Genomic DNA, 20,823 nt, shown 5'->3' on the forward strand with positions numbered 1-20,823 from the left:
AAAAACTTGTTTGTTGATATAAGTTTTAAAAATAATTTTTGAAATATAATTTTTATTTTCAATCTTTAAAATTAAAAAATAGAATTACTATTGTGTTTGATTTCTCTTTTAAAAAGAGTTTTCAATTTTTTTCTAAATATAGTATAAATTTATACCATATTTAGAAAAAAAATTTGAAAACTCTTTTAAACATGGAAAACAAACATATATTTTAAAATAATATATGTAACAACTAAAGTATTTTTGTTTTCATTTTTCTATTTTCCTTTTTAAAACTAACAAAAATCTAAACAAAAACAGTTTTAAAAACTAAATTATCAAACAAAAATTATTTTATTTTATTTTTCTAAAAAAAGTTTTATAAAATTGTTTAAAAATATAATTTTTAAAAATTAAAAATTAAAATTAAAATCAAACAAATTAATTCAATTTCATTAAAGCTTAGACTAGATTTTTGAGTTTCACTAAAGCTAAATCTACTTTTATCCTTTATCTTTTTTAATTGAAAAGATTTTCATTCTAAAAAAAAGAAATAAAGAAGAAGGAATTAATTACAGATATTTAATTAATTATCTTTATCCATTCCCGTATTCTGTCAATAGCTAGAATGAAAAAAAATGAAAATATCAATGTATCTGAAAAAATTTGTTACAAAAAGTGCTGCATATTATTAGAAATTTTTTTATTAAACATGTCTAATCTAGCTAAATATGTTTTTAAGCTGGTCAAATAAATTAAAAGCTAATTTAAAAGATTTATCAAAGACACAAATAAGTGTGTGTAACTTTAAAATTTGTTTCACTAAGTTAAACTTATATAGTAAAATAGTTTATTTTAGTTGTTTATAATAATTTATTATTTGTTTTAAAAAAGCGTGACGATGATGAAAAAAATAAAAATTAATAAAATTGAATATCATTTAGATTTAATAAATTTAATAGTATTAATTTATAAAATTGAGTTTAAGTATTTAAAGTTAATATTTTTATTAAAAAATAATTATTATATTATAATTAAAAGTTGATGCATATTTTTTATAATATTTAAAAAAAAATTATGCTTAAAATGACTTATAGAAAATAAAGTTAACAAAAGCATATTTTTAATTTTTTTTACGTTATAAAATTTTATACTTATTTATTTCATTTTATATTAAATAACGGTTTTTATTTATCTCATATAAATTATTATTTTAAAATATCAGAAAAGTATTAATCATTCTTCTTTTACTGATACTCTTATTTATTATAAATTGTTCTTAGCAACTAACCATTACAATAATCCAAATATTACTTTAATAATAATTTTCATTGCCTAACTACTATAATTATTCTAGAATTTTAATTGAGAATATTTCAGTAAAATTTATTTACATTATAATAATTAATAAAATCAATATTTTTAATAAATAATATATAAAATAAAACTGAAAGAATATTAAATATATATTTTTATTTTTAAACAATAAATGCACATACTTTTTTATTTAATACACAATTTAAAGTTTTAATACATCCTTTTACTTATTCTTCTATTTTTGTTTTTTACTTTCAAAATAATAAATACAAATAATTTAATGCACAATTTAAAGTTTCATTACATTCTTCTACTTACTCTTCTAATTTTCTTATTATTTATAAAATAAGCATTAATTACATATATTGTTTTAAAAACACAAGATATATTTAATTTTTATTTAATACTTTAAAGAATTTATAAAAGCAAAATATACAAAAATTAGATCTATTCTATGCTTCGTGAAGTAATAGAACATTTATTAAGAAAAAATTACGAAGCTCTTATTCAGAATTAAATAAGAACTTTGTCATGTTTTTTATTTAACTTCCTAAGTTTTTATTACTTTATAAAATAAATATTATGTAAAAACACATATATCTATTATTTTAAAATATTAAATATAATTTAAATAGTTAAAAGAATTTAATTAAACTCGATTAAATCAAAATATTTTTAGTTTCATAAGCAGCGATTCAACATACCACTTGAGAAAGCAGAGAGAGAGAGAGAGAGAGAGAGAGAGAGAGAGAGATTGTTGTTTTTATTCTCTTGCCCCTTTCATTTCTCAAATTTCACGTTCCGCAAACTCAAGACTCAGAGGGGAGAGTTCTCACTCCCTCAGTCATGTTTCAATCACCCACTCCCAATACCAGCAACCAGGTCTATCTCTCTCCCTCTCTTTCAATTTTCTCTTTCTAGTTTCGTTCCCCTTACAATAACTAAACCATTGTCTTTGTGTCGCTATTTTCCTAGTTTATTTTTTTCCCTTTACTTAACCCAAGAGAACTCGCGTGTTTGAGGCTTTTGGAAGGGCTCCAAGAATTCTCTGTCGGAGATTTTCTTTTTCTGTAGTGCCGATTCCAATTCCTCTTTTCAAACTTAACTTTACGGTCTCAGTATAATTATTCTTTGCCTATGGTAACAAAACGAGAAAATTAAGTTCCTACATGCAACTAACCTGCATTGTTTCCCACTCACATTGGTTTTGATATTCATGTGACATTGGCATGAGAGAGCAAGAACACTTCTATGATCGAAATTTGGTTTACAGCCATGTTCTTGCAATTTGCGTTAAGTGCCCTACATTTATTTCAAATTCATTGCCTCTTAGGATGTGTTTGAGAGTGAGGTTTTAGAAGTGAAAAAAAATGACGATATATATTCTTTTTATTTTGCTTTAACCGAGTTATCTGATGTTTATAAGAATAAATAAAATATCATGGAATTATGTTTATGTTAATGTATTATTTTATTTTTAATTATAAATAAATAATAAATTAAAAAATATTTATTCAGAATGAAAATTTTATCTTCTATTTTTTTTCCTTCTTTCTTAAGGGTAAAATTTAGATGGAGCATGAAGAAAGAGTTTGAAAGGTGAGGAAGAGGAGGGGGAAGGAAGTGAAATTCTTCCTTTGTTTGAATGTTTATACTCTGGCAAAATGAAAGAATTCAGAAGATAGAGAAGAGGGGGAGGGTTTGGAGGGCATTTAAAAATCTTCAAACCCATTCTCCTTAATTCTAAAAACTCTGAAACAGGGAAAGGGCTTTTAAAACCTTCCTTTTCCCTTTGTTTTCTTTTTAAATTGAACTTGTAAACAAAGCCTTATGGAATAGCGCTTGCATTGCTTTGTGCTTTTATATCTGATGAAAGAAAGGATAAAGTGAGCAAGAAATTTATAAACGCATACATCAATGCCCTGATTTAAAGAAGTTAAACTTCCCTATCCAACACTAATTAAATATGGGCTAATTGCTCTTTTTTTTTTTTTGGGGTAGTCAAGCAGCTTGGAACATCTACCAGCTGAAGTAACTGTTAGTAATGCTTTTTCATCTGTGCAAACTTTATCAGTATTTATGATTATGGATGCCAATAAGCTCTATTTGTGCAGCATTCAGTTCATACAAATGCACTATCCATTCAAGGGTCTTCTTCGGCATTGGTGCCACTGCCAGTGAATTTAAATGTAAACTCTATCAATACACACAACAGTGTGGAAAATGCTGAATTTCTACAAGCACAATGCTTTGTTCAAAATTCCCAGGTTGCTTATATTTATGCTGCTTTTTCAAACGGAAAAGGATGTCTTTTTTACTTTACTAATTACTTGTTAATAAATTAATTTCATCTTACTTCTGCTGCACCTGTTTTTATTGAGACAGAGATTGTCAAGTTTTGGAATTCAATTGATTGATGACGGTTTTTACAAACTTAACTTGTACCTCTGTAATACTTGCAGAAACAAGAAGATGTTCTACGTGCGTTAGGGATGAAAATTAAGCAGCATGAAGACAACTTAAATCATTTGAACACTGAAAAAAGAAAATTGGATGACTCCATTCTTCATTTGCAAGGTACATTGATTTGTTAGTACATTTTTAGGACTTTTTCTGTCTTTGGCTGGTGGACAAGAACCTATTTATTATGAATTATTTATGGACCTGTTCTGTAAGGTGCATTAACTGAATCAATATTGTAAGCTTTCATATGGATGTATGCAATTACAAGGTAGGTAATCAATAACAGCAAAGTAAGTCAGTTCAGTGAAGGTTGGACTAGTTTATAAGTTTATTGAAACATTAGTATTTTGGCAATGAAGTTTATGGATAATTGTTGATGTTAGTCATATTACAGCTTACGATATGTATGTATAGACTGAAAATTGAGGTGCATGTATCAAATACAGTCATTTGCTATTGAGGATGCAAAAATTTTTGCATTGTTATTTGTTAAACTTTGTTTCTTTTCTGTCTAGATGATCTTTTATCCCCTTTTCTGTAATAATTCTTTACTAATGAAGGGGAGGTGTCATTTATGTTTTCTCTTTGTATTCATAGTTTCTATTGGGAAATTAGAGTCTTCAAGTACAACAAAGATTGGTGATACCGATAATCCTCACCCTACAATTGACGAGGAAGTAAATAAACAGATATTGCAGCAAGACAAATCTGCTGCTGGTATTTTATGCCAGCTGAAAATTCGTCATGGAGCTCAGGCTTCTCATCTTACATTGATAAAAGATGTTGTGGGTATTGTCACTCTGCTGGGCAAAGTTAAGGATGACAATCTTAGCAGGTGCATTTGACACAGATTTTTACATTTTGACTTGTGAAATTGCGCACTTATATCAAATTCATAGTAACTTCTCTTTTCCTCAGTCTAAGTGGTGTTTTATCTTTAACCAAGATAAAAAAATTATATATTTTTCTGTATTGCTATTATCTATGCATATTTAACTACACATGCAGGTAGTTTCACTGTACTTATTTTGATTGCAGACTTTTCTCAGAGTATCTAGGAGTGGAGACTATGCTTGCAATTGTTTGTAGAACTTATGAAGGGGTTAAAGCTCTTGAAATGTATGATAAGGAAGGCTGCATAAATAAAAGTTGTGGTCTTCATGGGCTGGGTGCCTCTATTGGAAGGGCTTTGGATGATCGATTTCTAGTGATATGTCTTGAATCTTTGAGGCATGATTTCTAGAGTCTTGTATTTATATGCCTTTCATTTGTGATTGTGGATAAATTTGTGTTTTTTTAACTCTTTTCATCTTGTTTGTTTTAGGCCTTATGCTGGAAAATATGTGGTTGATGATCCACAACGGATGTTGGATATTTTAAACCCAAGATTGCCCAATGGGGAGTGTCCTGCTGGATTTCTTGGCTTTGCCGTGAATATGATTAGTATAGACAACTCAAACCTATTTTGTGTAACTCCCAGTGGTTATGGCCTCAGAGAAACTCTGTTTTATAATCTCTTTTCTCGACTACAAGTATATAAGACAAGGGCTGAAATGATACAAGCACTTCCTTGCATAAGTGATGGAGCTCTTTCTTTAGATGGAGGAATGATCAGGAGTTGTGGTGTATTTTCTTTGGGCAATAGGTAAGAGTATGAATAGCAGATTTTTTTTAGTTATGCATGATGTGTATTTAGTATCTTTTGAGAATTATTTGACAGGTTGAAACCTTAAATTATGCCATTCTGGGAATGGGAACATAACTTATATTATTTTTCCATTTTAGGGGGAAAATAATATATTAATGGAGAATAATCTTTCTTGCAACTGTATCCCATGTAAATCTCTTCAATTTCTTAAGATGTGGGTGGTTCAGTTGAATTAACTGTAATATACAAAATAATGTTATCTATATACCGTTTATCAATGTCAATTATCTCAATCTTTTACTAAATGGGAACTATGTAAGTCTTGATATGTTGTCACACAAGGAACCTCAATGAATGACCATTGAACCTTGTAATGTTAAGGTTTTGTAGGTTATTGAGTTGATACATTTTTGTCTTTACTATGAACTGTTTTATGTTTTTTAAATGTATTTAATTTTTTTGTAAAAAAGAGTGAGTTTACTTAAGAAATATCAGACTGCTGTTTGTTGTAATTTTTTTTAGAGGAATACAATCACCAAATATGAATAATAATAATAAAAAAATATGGGATTTGCAGGGAAGATGTTGATGTGAGATTCCCCCCACCAGAAAGATCAATGGGGCTTGATAACGACCTTGAAATTGAAAGGCAGTTGAAGGATGTCAACTGGAAGAAAGAAAAGATTATGGAGGAAATAAACAGGGAACAGGCATTATTGGATACGGCGAAGGTCAATTTCAATAAAAAGAGGAGTGATTATGTCAAGTATTTAGAGCAAGCTTCATCAGCTGCAACTCAGGTAAATCCATCTGTAAATTGGAACTTTAAACATAGTTGATTTATAAAACCTTGGATGTTGTTTGAATGTATGGAAAATTTCTTCTACTAATATTTGAGGAATTTATTCTATTATTAAGATCACTAAAGATCCGTTCCCTAAGGTAGTTTTGTTTTGTGGATAATCTATCTATATTATAATTGAGGGTTTTCCCTGCAATCCTAACTCCTAAAGCAACTTTTCAATTTAATACTATATTATTATTATTAATATTATTATTATGTTAACCTTAACAGGAGAATTGATTTTAAATAATAATAATAATAATAAAATTTTACTGAAAAAAGAAAGTGCTTTTTATACTTTTGTATTTTCAATGTAATATATATTTTTCAAATAAAAACTTACTATTTTTAAATGCCTAAAATCAATTTTATATAACGAGTTAAAAAACTTACTTTTGTATTTTTAATGTAATACATATTTAATTTTTCTAGAAAAACTTTTTATTTATAATTGCTTAAAATCAATCGGATGTTACAAAATCATACTGTAATTACTATTACTATATACTATTATTATAGTGTGTGTGTAATTATAATATAATAATAAAATTATGTTTTGACAGTGATTTTCTATGCACTTGAAATGTAGATAATTAGATTTAGGTTATATGTGTATTTAGTACATGTCACTTATGAATATTATCTATATTTTATATTAAGAATTTTTTGGTAATATAAAATAATAGTTAACCCGTGTGTAGCATGGGAAATTAAATTACTTATATTCTAAAATATAATATAAAATAATAGTTAACCCGTGTGTAGCATGGGAAATTAAATTACTTATATTCTAAAATAATATCAAACTTGGCAATGGGTATTGAGTGTTGACTATTGATTTCAACAGCAAGTGTCTCTTGCTGATGCATGCATGTGTTAAATTATCTACGTGCAAGCTCGTCAAGTATCTAGTTCACATAGTTGTTTGAATTGATGGGAGTTTTCTGTATCTGACTTTAAATTGTAGTATTGAACTGTGATATAACTGACCATTGTTATGTTTCTATCATCTAATGGCACCATCAGGCTCAGACCACTTCTGACAGATTTATATCTAGATCATGAAATCAAGGCTGACAGGAAACTATGAAGAGGAGAGCCCATGGCTTGCAACTTGTTTTTGTTCTTGAGCTTGGCGCTCATATCCATTTTCTTATCTGGCTCTGGATGGAGAATGCTGTTCTCATTTTGATTTCTTAAGTTTGAAGATAAATTTTGGATAGAAAACAAGTACATCGTGTTTTTTTTTTTTTTTGAGCTAGAGGCCTTTCTTCAATTACGGGCTTCATTTTTCTTCAAGTTTTTCTGTGTAGAAAAATCAGATTAGCCTTCGAGGCACTGATATCAGGTTTAACCCGTCAGTATGCATGATTACCCTTCAAGACACAAGAAGCTAGGACCACCATTTTCTTGGTTCCTTGTATATCTGTTAGCTCACCGTACTCCTGAGCTGATTGTGATTGGAAGCTGTGAATATTGTACATCTCTGTAGCATTTTTTCTACTTTTAGTTTTAAAATTCTTCATTTAACTGTAGTTCTTAGTTTTACACTCTTTTATGCAGTTTCTGGAGGATTGGAGGAGCCCCTCTCCTTTCTTTCTCTTTCCTTGGGGAATCGCTGGATTGTTTGGTAATGTCTGAATTCAAATGGGAAAAAAGTATCTAAGGAAATCTTAGATTGAATAACATTGAGATTTGATAGAAAAAAAAAGAAAAAGGGCTTGAGTTAATATACCAAAGAGAATAAGTTTATAGAAGTTTACTGGGTTCAGTAGGTTGCATATATTTATTAAATTTAATTAAAATATACTGGCAATTAATTACGAATTACTATAGTATTAAAAATTAATTTTATGATAATTATCTTAAAATTTATATTTAAGATATTATTTTCTTGATTGATAGTGCAAGAAGTTTTATATTGATGTAATATTAAAGTTTAACTCATCCGATTTAATATAGTTTTTAAAAGAATTGACTCATAAAGTTGGTAATTGGTAATCTAAATTATTAAAAAATTAGAAAAATAATTCACCCAATTTGGTTTCTGTTAAAATTATTTGAATCAATTTAGTCTTTGAAGAAATAAATAATTTTTAAAAATTATAAATTTCAGATATTTTAAGTATTTTATTTATTGAATGGCAAGGTTAAAGTGTCTTATGTTATTCTTTACAATTCTTAGAGATTAAATGGTTAGTTATTTTTTTCAAGAATCAAAATCGATTTTTTTGTCAGAGAATCAAAATCAATTTTGAATATTCATCTTTGTCGTTTTTATTTGGTCCCGCATCCTTGTTTATTAATTGTCCAGTTTTAGGGCTGGGGGTGACCACTCTTGTTAATTTTAGTGGAAGCCCATTCTTTGTATGTTCTAATCCCTTCTATCTCGTTTATTGACTCGCAACATTCTTTACTAAAAGAGAACATCAGGAACATTTTACTGACCCAAAAAAGAAAAAGTTTGGAACGTTCTAACCCCTTAATAAAATGTTTTTTCTTTCAATATTTCTTCGAATTAAATAGATTTTGGTGATGAATTTTTTTATGTATATTTTTATTCTTTTTACTGTTATCTTACAAATCCGGTTGCGTCAGAAAATGAAAAATTCTTTAAAATGATTTAATCTCAAATTCTTTTAATAATTTAAAGTACAAATATCGATTGAAAAGTTAAAGAAAATGGAAATTAAAAATTAAAAATAATTATTATGTTGATTTATTTCAAAGGTACAAATTCTTTTAAAGAATGTGTTGTGAATATTATTTTTATACTTTATTGTAATTATTAGTCCATTTATTGTAGTGTGTGATGTTAATCTTTCAATAATTTGTATTCAAACTTAGTTTGCTAATTTATTATAATATTTTAATTATTACAGCGAACTATTTCTATTGTTTTTTCTTTGAAACTAGCTTTTTTTTAAACATGTATTTTTTATGAAAAATATCTACGAATTAAAACCATTTAGTCATTTTGAAACTCTCTTCTTTTTCAAGTTCACCAATTAAAAGTTCATATGTTACATTAAATTTATAAATTTTACTTAAAATTTCATTTTTAATTTTTCAATTTTAATTATCTTACTTAAAAAAAGGGAATTTGAAAGTGTTGGAAAGAGTTTATTTGTAACAATTAAAATTTTAGAGATTTAATTTGAATAAAAAGTTATTAATATAAATAAGATTTGTAAACAATTTATCTGGAGTTCATTGCAGGCTAAAAAATGTCATTTGATTCATTGGCCTAAGATTTGTGCTTCTAAGGAGAAAAAAGGATTAGGTTTTAAAGACATCTATACATTGAATTTTGCTTATATTGTGAAGTTTTGTTGGAAATTTATTAATTCTCCTAATAATTTATGGCTCAAACTTTAAGGACTAAGTATAGATTCTATCTTGGTAAGCTATTGAGTGTGAGCAGTAATCATAAGATATCTAATACTTAGAAAGTTATGGTTCAGATCTAGCTTAAAATTTATAAATGTTTGGACTGAAAAATTAAGAATGATCACTAAACTAAATTTTGGACAGATAGCTGGGTTCCTGAAATATCAGTGAAATGATGGTGACTTTTACACTTTTAATAAGTTAGAATTAGATTATCCAGTATGTTTGTTTGCCTCTTGTAGGGAGTAAAATTTGGATAAAATTAAACCTATATTGCGTCCTTCTATTTGTAGTCATATAACCAATATTACTCCTTATTTTTGGGTTAAATTTGATTTACCTATTTAGTCCTTAACTATGAATGGTAAATTTTCTATTTATTTAAAGATCAACGTCTTATTAGCCAAGTAGTAGATATTTTAAAGCAAGTTTGGAAATAGCCTAACCCTCCAAAAATTAAGTTGTTTTTATAAAAAATTTCCCATGGGAAGTTATTAACTAATGATGAAATGTTCATAGAGTTTTTTCTAATTCTACTTTGTCTTTTGTCGTTAAACTCTTAAAACTATTATGCATGTGTTAAGAGATTGTTTTTATGCATCTTCAGTTTGAAATTAATTAATATTTCAAGCTAATTGATGTATTTTTTTTAAGTATTGATTTAACCAATTGGTGCAGATCTAATTTAGTCCAAAAATTAGTTAATAATATGATTGACATGTTATTTTTGAATAATAACTTAAAAAATCTAAACCGATAGGAACTCGTTGATCTTTAACCAAAAATCTATTGCTTTTCGTTGTCTTGTATCTCAGATTTTAGCATATACCTCACACTTGGCTTTTGTTTCAAGAAATTCGTCACCTATTCTTCTAATAAAATTCAGGATTTTACAGATGGTATCCTCTAGACAGATTTTTGAAGTTGAATGTTGATGGTTTAGTGCAAATGGAAGGGTGTTTTGCTGCTTGTCGTGGCCTTATTTGTAATTCTAATGGGAGTTTTGTTGTTGGATATATGTGTAAAATAGGAGTATGTTTTTCTATTGACGCTAAGTTATGGACTATCTTGTTTGGATTATATTTGGTTAAAGCTAGAGACTTGATGAATGTTATTTTAGAATGTGGTTCTAGAAAAGTTTTAGATTTAATTTTAGGGAACAAAGGTAGTGATGATTGTTCTCCTTTTGTGGTGTATGCTATCAGGTATTTACTCTTTGATATGAGTTATGAGTTATGTTCGTTGCAGTAATATCTCTTAGGAAGCTAACCATTGTGCGGATGTGTTAGCTTATTTGTTGTGATGATAATATTATAGATATTGATATGTTTTTTCTTATTATCTCATTTTAGGCACAATGTTTTAGATATTGACTTCTTTAGACCTTTTACTTGATTTTGTTAGTTTTGAGTTTTAAGCTCTATTTATAAGAAAAAATAATATAAAATAAAATATTGATATAAAAAATAAACTACAGTTTTCATAATCTTGAAAGAGATATTTTATACTTTTTCTAGATTGATTGACAATTGTGATTTTTTTAGTGTTAAAGATTAAAGAGTATTGACATTTTTTTCAACTAAATTATTAACTATATTGTTTATTAATATAAAATTAACTGTAATAATTATTTCACATATAAAAAATTATTTAAATATTCTCTTAATTTATAAAGTATCATAAAAATTATCAAAGTTAAAATTATAATAAAACATTGTTTTAAATTACTAAAAATATTAAAAATTTCAATTCTATTAATTTTTCAAGTGATTGAATAAATAAAAATTTAGGAAAACGAGACAATGCTTAAGTTTAAAGCAAAATAAAAAATAAATTAAAATATTTATATTTGCTTGAAAGACTTATATTCACTTTCTTAACATTAATTTCTTTTAGTTTAAAGTTAACAATTATTTTTAATAAATTTAATTTTAAACTATTAGAATAGATTTTATATAAAAATATGTAAAAAATCATACATATTTGTGATATTTATGACTTTTTTTCCTCGTTAAACCCAGCCGATATATAACTCCTGATTTCCTTGTAAATTAAAATCGGAAAACGAGGACGTTGTTGAGTGGATTGAAAGCGAACAAGATTTTGAGGCGGTTTGGTAGAGTAGAGGGTAGCGTGGCGTTTTACTTGCAACATCATCGTTCAAATAATCTCTTCCGGCAACCTCAGTTCTCCACGAAACCCCAATTCAGCTCACTAAATCAAATATCAATGTCCACACTTTCTCTCTCTTCAATCCTCTTCGAACCCCTTTATTTCTAAATCCACAATTCAATCTGCAACAACACCAACACCCTCCATGGCTGCGTTTCGCTCCAAACCTCACTGTTACAAGCAAACAACAACCCTCGCACTTTCCCACTTCAGACACTTCCTCTTCAACCACACACGCGCCACTATTTCTCACTGCCCTCCACGCGCCAATTCCACCACCACCCCCTTAGCTGATCGCAGAGGCTACCATGTCGTTGCCTCCTTTGGGGACCCACCCGAAGTCTGGTCCGGCGGTGGCATCGTCGTTCGCCCGGGAAATTCCAATTTTGAAGTCGGCGGTGGCGGCTCCGCCGCCGGCGAAGGGTCGAAGGAAGGGTGCTGGGGCGGGTCCAATTTGGGGAGTAGTTTCCCAACGCCGAAGGAGATTTGCAAAGGGCTTGACAAATTCGTGATTGGACAAGAGAGGGCTAAGAAGGTGTTTGTTTGTTACTTCTGTTTCCCCGCTTTTGTTTCTATGATTATTTTGTTGTACTCACTTGTGTTTCGATTGCATTTTTTAGGTGCTTTCTGTGGCTGTTTATAATCACTATAAGAGAATCTTTAATGAATCTTCTTCGCCTAAGTGGTTAGTATAATTATTTAAGCGTGTTGTCCTTTCATTACTTTGTTAATTGTATGTCGGTAATCGGTATTGATTTTCACATGTTCTTACTATTTGGAATGTTAGGCCTGCAGGAGATTCAAGTGGTAATGGTAAAGCTGATGCTGTTGATGATGATAGAGTTGAACTTGAGAAAAGCAATATCCTTCTAATGGGGCCAACTGGGTCTGGTAAACCAGTCTTTGCCTTTTCCTTCTGTTCTAGTGTTTGTAGTTATCACAGTTCTGTTCTGTACTATTTTTTTTCATGGTATTATAGTAGGTTAATGTATTTTGCTTCCATTCAAATGAGTTGAGATGAATCTCAGAGATCTAGTTTCATTTAGATGCTCTAATGTATTAAAATATTGTGGTGCCCTTTGGTTATACATTTTACTGCGAAATCATTTTTGTAATTGAATAAATGGGACAGGGGAATTGAGTTTGGGACCTTTTCTTTTCCCATCTTCACTTCTTTGCAAAATTGTTAATGGCTTGTTTCTCCTGGTTACTAGTGTAACTTGTTTTTGTTTGATGCTGTTTCAAGGACAGGGAAGACATTACTTGCCAAAACCTTGGCTCGGTTTGTAAATGTTCCCTTTGTTATTGCAGACGCGACTACACTCACTCAGGTAAGTTAGTGAGCTTTATTCTCGTTTTCTGCTTTTTCATCTCCTAATATAAAACAAAATGAGGAGTGCAGGGATTGGGAAAAATTTCGCCTGTGTTTGGAGGTTTCTTCTTTTGAATGTCTTGTAAAACATCCTATAAGTTGTAGCTTTTCAGCTTAAAGGCACATGTTTATGCCATCCTGTAATCTTATGTACTTAGAAGGCATAGAATTTTTATGCAAATATATCCAAATTATTTTTTTTATCAAATTGAAAAAATTCCTGAAGGTAATTTGGGAATCATTTTCTTTGCAAAAACTCTGATTAGAAGACACATTTATTATGCCTTTTACAATTTTTCAAAAACACTGTCATCTTAGTTTTTGATCTGTGGAAATCACATGCTAATGTTACATGTCTAACTCCAATGTCACCTTTGTGCAGGCAGGTTATGTTGGAGAAGATGTGGAATCCATATTATACAAACTCCTCATGGTAAATACTGTAATGAGTGGTGACTATTTATCTTTTTAATCCAATAGTAATTTGAGGATTTTTAGCCTGCTTGAACAGGACCTTAATTCTCTATCTAATCTTCAAGGGATTAATTCTGGTATTTGGGGAAAAAATGTAAATTAAAAAAAAAAAAGGTTCCTTGCTTTTTAATATTTTAAAGACTTATCCATGATATGTGGAACATAAACTAAGTTTATAAAGGGTTTGATGTGTGATTCTATCTTTGGTAGATCATAGGGTTTCAATTTGTTAGAATATATGAAAATATCATATCTTAAAGCTTAAAGTGGTTTATTTGAAACAAGCTTAAAGCTTAATAAGTTTTAGCTTGAGGGGACATGTTAGAATATATATAAATTTCTTATCATGTATTCTAACCTTTATGATTTGAAGTTTGAACATAGCATATAGCGCTGACTTGTACTTGTGCATGCTATTGCAAAATTTTCTGTTATTGGAAATTATTTTCTTCTATCTTCTACTCCCTTCAGTTTTTAATTGAAGTGTGGTTTTCTCCATGGTGTATTAATCTTTAAAGGTATTAGTGTTTCTTTCATGAAGTCATGGGACTGGTTGCAGTTTGATGAAATGATCATAAATTCATAATTCTTAAATGAACAAATATAGCATCACAAACTGGATTCTGTATCAACATTGCATGAGTTTCTTTCCAGGTTGCAGATTATAATGTAGCAGCTGCACAGCAAGGCATTGTTTACATTGATGAAGTTGACAAGATTACAAAAAAGGTTCCCCCTTGTTATGTCTCCCCCCCTCCCTTCCCCTCCCACATCTTTAAAATTTAAAAACCAAATATTTGTTCACTGTTTTCTATATCTCCTCTTTATGTTTCAGGCTGAGAGCCTTAATATCAGTAGAGATGTCTCGGGTGAAGGTGTTCAGCAGGCATTGCTGAAGATGCTTGAGGGAACGGTTAGTTCTTTTCATTATGATCAACATTGAAAGCAAGTAGATTTATAGCTTTGTGAAACTGCTGCTAAGATTATGTCAGAACAGCAGACTCAAAATATAATTCAAGCATCTTCTTGTTTTTCTAATTCTGTAATTTTAGCAATTCATTGTATATTGATCTTGTTGCATTTTTCCAATCAAGGTTGTCAATGTTCCTGAGAAGGGAGCCAGAAAGCATCCCAGAGGTGACAATATTCAGGTATGTGACCTTATAATTTCAGGTATTTATGCACTTGTAGGGACTATCGGATATATTATGGTGCTGGTACATGGTTGCAAGCACATTTCAATGTTTTAAGAGCATTTTTTGTTTTAAATCTTTAAGAAAGCTTAACTGATCTTTCTTGTTATTTTTTTCCTCCTTTTTGCCCTGTTTGTTTAGATGCTTATGTATAAATGCACTCTTGGTTGAATTTCATTTCTGATATCGTTTTATATTGCTAAGAGCCATCTGTAGTTCTCAGTTTATTTACAACTTGTGCCATCTGTGTCTCTTCACAGATTGACACGAAGAATATACTTTTCATTTGCGGTGGAGCCTTTGTTGACTTAGAGAAAACGATATCAGAAAGGTTGCACAATCCTGAAAATTTATTAGTAGTGATATTAGCAATATGGAGTTTGCAGTGTTTCTGTATGTACCTAGTAACACTTTTGTTTCCCTTTCAGGCGGCATGATTCTTCTATTGGATTTGGGGCACCTGTACGTGCAAACATGAGGACTGGTAGAGTCACGGATGCTGCTGTTGCATCATCGCTTTTAGGAACTGTAAGTTTCATGAATCATGAGGCAGATCTTGTAAGGATACTGGCTTTTACTACCCCAACTAGATTCATCCTGGATCCTTACATCTTTGAAAATTATTATTTGGCAGGTTGAAAGTAGTGATCTTATTGCATATGGTTTAATACCTGAATTTGTTGGGCGGTTTCCTATCCTTGTCAGTTTGTCAGCTTTGACTGAAAATCAACTCATTCAGGTAGGCTTTGTGTGTGTAACAATTCAACTTGGTCACTCAGAAAATTTTTATCTGCAATACTTTTCTCATTTGGTTGTGTTCACAGCTGAATGATGTAGTGAATTAAGAATCTATTGATAGATTAAATAATTGAATGAGAAATGCCTAGAAAGTCAGAAAGACTGGCATTCTCTTGAGCAAAACTGTACTGATCTGACATCATTCTGAATTTTTTTTCCTTCTTCAGTCAATTAAATTGTGTTTGTTTTCTTTAAAATATATCTTGAAAAATGCTCTCTTTTTAAAATGTACAAGTCATTTTTCTAGCCAGCTAATGCCATTAATGCTATTAACTTTCTATAGGTCCTCACAGAACCTAAGAATGCTCTAGGGAAGCAATACAAGAAGATGTTCCAAATGAATGAAGTAAGTTTTACCATCCTCCTTTTACTTGTACATTTCACAGATCATATTTTTCCTTTACAATGGTTTAAGCATGAGTAGATGCAATGGTGGGCCTGATACTTAATCTTGATCCAAAACCTTAAGGCAAAGACTGTTGTTCTTCCCTCTTATAAACAAACATATATATTGCTTGTTCATGGTAGTTTCAGGGAATGGGGAAATCAATTGTTCATATAGATTTTGAATGCTATCATAGGCATTCTTGGGATGGAAATGGCTCTTCTGACAACAATTTGATGTACTTTGTTTCTCAGGTAAAGCTACATTTTACAGAAAGCGCTCTAAGATCAATTGCCAGAAAGGCAATATCTAAAAATACTGGTGCTCGGGGATTACGGTCAATTTTAGAAAGTTTGTTGGTAGATGCCATGTATGAGGTATGCTATATATTTTGTTTGTAGTATATGACATGTAGTGCAAGTGCTACTTACAGGATCAGATTTGGTGTATAACATTGGAGATACTATAACTTAATGACACTGGACAATCTTTAAGGACTGGGTCTTAGCACCCACCTACATGGGCGTTAACCTCCATTTTACATTATTTAGAGAATCTAGAGAGAATATGTGACTTTGAAATTTCAAGCAACTACCAACCAACCATGATTATTTTGTTCGAGTGTGATGGTGGTCTATCAAAAGATATGCTCTTCATTAGGTTCCTCCTTGTTGCCAATATGTGAAGCAATGAATTAATTACATTAGCCATTTTATTTTATTAGTTTTGCAATGTTTGTTTAATCAACTTGTGATAGCCCTTAAATGTCTAGTCAGAGAATCAATGTTGTCACAAAAACTTTTCCACTGAATTTTTTCAGATTATGGTCCCTAACACAATTCTCCTTTTAACAGGGGTGGCCTAAGGCCCAGGCAGGTAAGGCAAGGGCTTTAGGCCCCCCAAATTTATTTATTTTTTAGTTTTAATATGCCATTAAAAATAGTTTTTAATCCAAATATTTAATTTAATTATTAAATTTTTATTGGTATTACAAATAATATTTAATTAACCGTAATTTTCAACCAATAATAATAAATTATTTTATTAATAAAAAAAGTCTCATTTTTAAATTTGTTTTTGGTCTTAAAAACTCTTGAGCTACTACTGCCTTTTAACTAGGGTGCCACAAGCAATGATTATCCTTTGTTGCATCTGTTTATCAGGAACTTGGCATATTGGATTGTACTGCATCATGAACTGTGTAGACTATTTAGCTTACTTTGTTTAACTTTTTCTGCAGATCCCCGATATTAGAACAGGCAATGATGTTATCGATGCAGTTGTCGTCGATGAGGAGGCCGTTGGAAGTGAGGGGTGTGGGGCTAAAATCCTTTATGGTCAGGGTGCATTGGATCGTTATCTTTCTGAGCAGAAAAATAATTCAGAGGTGTGTATAATTTGGACAACATGAATTATCTCTCTGCTTCTATCAGATTAATTCTAATCATACTTGTTTGTGCACATAGACCATGGAGGCATCAGCAGGAGATCATGAAGCAGATACAGAAATTCCTTCCATCGTTGCCAGCATGTAACATGTTGCTAATATTTATAGTAATCTTTGTACATATAGTTGATACATTTGTTGAATAATATAGAATGGTAGATTCAGATGGCCCCATCTGGCTTGGGCCGAAATCAGCGTAGTTTCAACGGTCATATCCTGTGGTTAGTTTTGTTAAGCATATATTATAATGAGGTAAACTAAATGCCACATACCCCTTTTAAGTGTGCAATACCTGATTCATTTGTGTACATTGAGTGGCATTATTAATGGAACCAAACGTGTATATTATTAGAAGATTATGGTTCATTCCTGTTTTTGTTACCAAGCCTTGGCCATCCGACACGTTTAATACACCATGATGATCATTGCATGTTTTATTGAACATTTCGTTGGGGAATGTTTAGAAAGTTCATTATTTCTCTTTAAACACAAGTGGGCATCACAAGCTGTTGAAACTCTGGAAACAGAATTGGTCTTCGCATAATTGTAACAAGTCAATGGATAAGTGCCGTTCATGAGGATAACATATATTCCTTTGGGACTTTCTATATTTGCATTTGAAAGTTGAAGGCATCACGAGGTTTATCAAGAACTTGGATTTTATTGTATTGTTAACTTACGTGATATGGTTATGCTGGAGAAAAAATATTTAATTTTTATCAAATAACGATCTATCATGATTGGTTATTAGATTTACTAATTATATTTGAGTAAAATTGTGTTTTTCTCTCTCTATCATGTTATTCAATAACACGAGAATTTAAATTTGTTTATTAAAGCAACTTACTATTTCTTTTGCTGTAAGAGGTTTTGTTAAAATCAAACAATAAAATCGTAGAATGTAAGATAATGTGAGTATAAATGTATGTGTCGCATTAATTTTTGAATATTTGAATTAAATAATGTCACCCATGCCTATTCACAACAATTTACATCGTATGCTTTTTCTTATTTGTTGACAATTAGTTTTATTTTTCAAAAATATTAATATCAACTTCTAAGATTAATTTGAAATGATTAGAAATAGTAAAAGTTTTATTATAAAAAATGTTCATCATACTTTAATATTTTTCATAAAACATCAATACATTTCCTAATAAAAATGATTGTTTTTACATGTTTCAAATCAGTTGATGTTAACAGTATCGTTCTGTAATTCTGTCAGCTGAGTGCGCCAACCATTATTTATTGTATTTATGATTTACTATTATTTGCAATGGCAATATCAATGATGAAGTATATAATAGCAAAGCAAGCGAAGGCACGTGCACCGAAAATCAAGTTGTGAAAACGGAACCAGAAGCAATAACTTTCATCATTCGTGCCAATGTCTCTGTCTGAGATGATATATATAAAATATAGTATAAAAAGAACTCTTAAATGTTGGGTGAGAGTATAGAAAAGTGATGATAGAAAAATGAGAACTAAATACACTTTCATTTTCGTTTGTGTCAACTTCTATGCAGTGATTACTGCGTTGGAGCTTCATCCCTGTGATTACGGCCTTGCATCGACGCGAATAAGATATCTCGTCTGGTTCTTCCATATTAAGATTTCTTCCTCCATATTTTTACAGTTTAACACCATTATTTCTGTTGTTAATTAACCCTTAACCATAAATGTTCTTTAAAACATCTTTAATTAGGTGTGACTTCACAACAATGTTTTTGTTTTCCTTTTGTTTCTTAGCCTTGTTTTACTGTTATGTTAGGTACATATCATAACCTTACAAGGCGTAACCTTGTGTTCAGGTGAATTTGATAGACTCTATTTTGGAAGAAGAGTGAAATTTCTGTGTGTGTATAAATAAGCAAAAGCTAAGGGACCGTTTGGTTTAAGGAATTTTGTTTTGTTTTTACTTACGAAGTTGTGATATTATTTTTATGTTATATTTTGTTTTAAAAAATTTGTATACAAAATTAAAACAAGAAAAATATTTTTTTATACAAATATTTAAAAATATAAATAAATTTGTAACAATTTTGTAATTAAAGTTACAAAATATATTTTCTCAAACCAAACACTCCTAAATTTTGATCCTTATAATAATAGTTTTGTATATACTATATGAAAAAAAAATTTCATCTTTACATAATTTTGTTTTATAAATTTGTCCTTGTTATTTGCCAATATTATAATAGTGTTAGAGCTTCTATTTTATGGTGATTAAAACAAAAGTGTCAAATTTTGTAAAAAAAAAGTTGTGTAAATAAAGCTATAAATTAAAATAAAACATTATAAGTATATATATATAAATTCAACACCATTGCAAGAAAATAATTCGTAAATATTTTTTAATGTAAAGATCAAAACGTACAACTTTTTAGGGTGAGAACTAAAAAAATAATCACTATTTTTAATTTAACAAAGAATGTATATGAATTGAGTAAAGCACCACCATAATGATCATTGCTTCTACATAAATAAAGTTCGAAATCAAATAACTTTTTTTTCTCTTTTCAATGAAAAAAGCTAATGGTATCTTCCATTGCATATCATTATTTTATGTTTGTAAGTAAAGTTTAAGTGTCCACTGGATTAGCTAATTCAGTTCTTCCATTGCATGCTATGTTTTCTCATCAAATTACACTAGTTGATATTCCTTGTGTTTAAATATGAATTATGAATTAAATATTGCAGAAACTATGCATACGTTATTCTGTATAAATTGAAAGATTGTGCAGTGTTCGAAACTCGTTAGAATATTAACTTGTACTATTAATGCAAAACACACATTTTAATAAAATATATGATTTAAATTAATTTATGTACGTATCTTAATTATATTCAGTAATTTAAAATAATTTTTAAAAATTAATTTTACTTAACTTTAAATTAAGTGAAAATCAAGTTTTTTTAACTGCCTTTTTAATATGTAAAAAATTAATAAATAATACAGTTTTATTAAAATTTATCATATTTAATATTACTAATATATTAAATAATATGATTTAATAATATATATATATATATATATATATATATATATAATCTTATCATTTAGTTTCTGGAATATAGTTTAAAACTATATTTTAATGTTGAAATTGTGAGTTTTGGTTAAACTTAAATCACCCCCAGCTCCTCCGATAATAACAAAAGGAAAAATGATTCTTTAAAGTGTAAAAAATTTAAAAAAATAATATAATAAAAATTTTGAGAAAACGTGTCTGTGAAAAATATAAAAAGTTGTAACAAAAATTAGGTGAATTTGTTTTCTCTTTTCCTGTAAACAGATTAGATGAATTGGACCAAAAAACCAAAACAGATTAGATGAAATTTAG

General features: G+C 29.3%; 2 protein-coding genes across 3 annotated transcripts; both read left to right on the plus strand.

The window, feature by feature from the left end:
* Positions 1-2,068: 2,068 nt before the first annotated feature.
* On the plus strand, positions 2,069-7,693 carry LOC113852659 (protein DEFECTIVE IN MERISTEM SILENCING 3-like). Its single transcript, XM_027482992.1, has 8 exons — positions 2,069-2,178; positions 3,411-3,563; positions 3,759-3,873; positions 4,357-4,594; positions 4,798-4,989; positions 5,084-5,404; positions 5,985-6,207; positions 7,278-7,693. The coding sequence occupies exons 1-8, from the start codon at positions 2,143-2,145 to the stop codon at positions 7,314-7,316; spliced, it is 1,317 nt and encodes a 438-aa protein (XP_027338793.1). The 5' UTR covers positions 2,069-2,142; the 3' UTR covers positions 7,317-7,693.
* A 3,971-nt stretch (positions 7,694-11,664) lies between these two features.
* On the plus strand, positions 11,665-18,273 carry LOC113863963 (CLP protease regulatory subunit CLPX1, mitochondrial). 2 transcript variants are annotated; one of them, XM_027497775.1, is made up of 15 exons: positions 11,665-12,348; positions 12,434-12,498; positions 12,601-12,704; positions 13,065-13,144; positions 13,568-13,618; positions 14,314-14,388; positions 14,495-14,572; positions 14,754-14,810; positions 15,113-15,183; positions 15,281-15,380; positions 15,487-15,591; positions 15,934-15,996; positions 16,290-16,412; positions 17,276-17,422; positions 17,502-18,273. In XM_027497775.1, exons 1-15 carry the CDS (start codon positions 11,959-11,961, stop codon positions 17,568-17,570), a joined length of 1,578 nt encoding a protein of 525 aa, XP_027353576.1. In that variant the 5' UTR covers positions 11,665-11,958; the 3' UTR covers positions 17,571-18,273. The 2 variants fall into 2 exon arrangements, with proteins under 2 accessions (XP_027353576.1, XP_027353582.1); XM_027497781.1 differs by having other exon boundaries at positions 12,221-12,348; positions 12,609-12,704; positions 17,502-17,860.
* Positions 18,274-20,823: the final 2,550 nt, after the last annotated feature.

The sequence above is a fragment of the Abrus precatorius genome, unplaced genomic scaffold (genome assembly GCF_003935025.1).
Source record: "Abrus precatorius isolate BTA unplaced genomic scaffold, Abrus_2018 Scaffold10, whole genome shotgun sequence".
In the NCBI taxonomy this organism is placed as follows: Eukaryota; Viridiplantae; Streptophyta; class Magnoliopsida; order Fabales; family Fabaceae; genus Abrus; species Abrus precatorius.

Excerpts from the sequence above, each read along its gene's own strand:
- LOC113852659 (XM_027482992.1), top strand. The coding sequence starts at position 2,143 with ATGTTTCAATCACCCACTCCCAATACCAGCAACCAG. Across the intron at positions 2,179-3,410 it reads CTCCCAATACCAGCAACCAG|CATTCAGTTCATACAAATGC; the intron begins GTCTATCTCTCT and ends CTATTTGTGCAG. Across the intron at positions 3,874-4,356 it reads CTCCATTCTTCATTTGCAAG|TTTCTATTGGGAAATTAGAG; the intron begins GTACATTGATTT and ends TTGTATTCATAG.
- LOC113863963 (XM_027497775.1), top strand. The coding sequence starts at position 11,959 with ATGGCTGCGTTTCGCTCCAAACCTCACTGTTACAAGCAAACAACAACC. Across the intron at positions 15,184-15,280 it reads GAGAAAACGATATCAGAAAG|GCGGCATGATTCTTCTATTG; the intron begins GTTGCACAATCC and ends TTTCCCTTTCAG. Across the intron at positions 15,592-15,933 it reads CTGAAAATCAACTCATTCAG|GTCCTCACAGAACCTAAGAA; the intron begins GTAGGCTTTGTG and ends AACTTTCTATAG.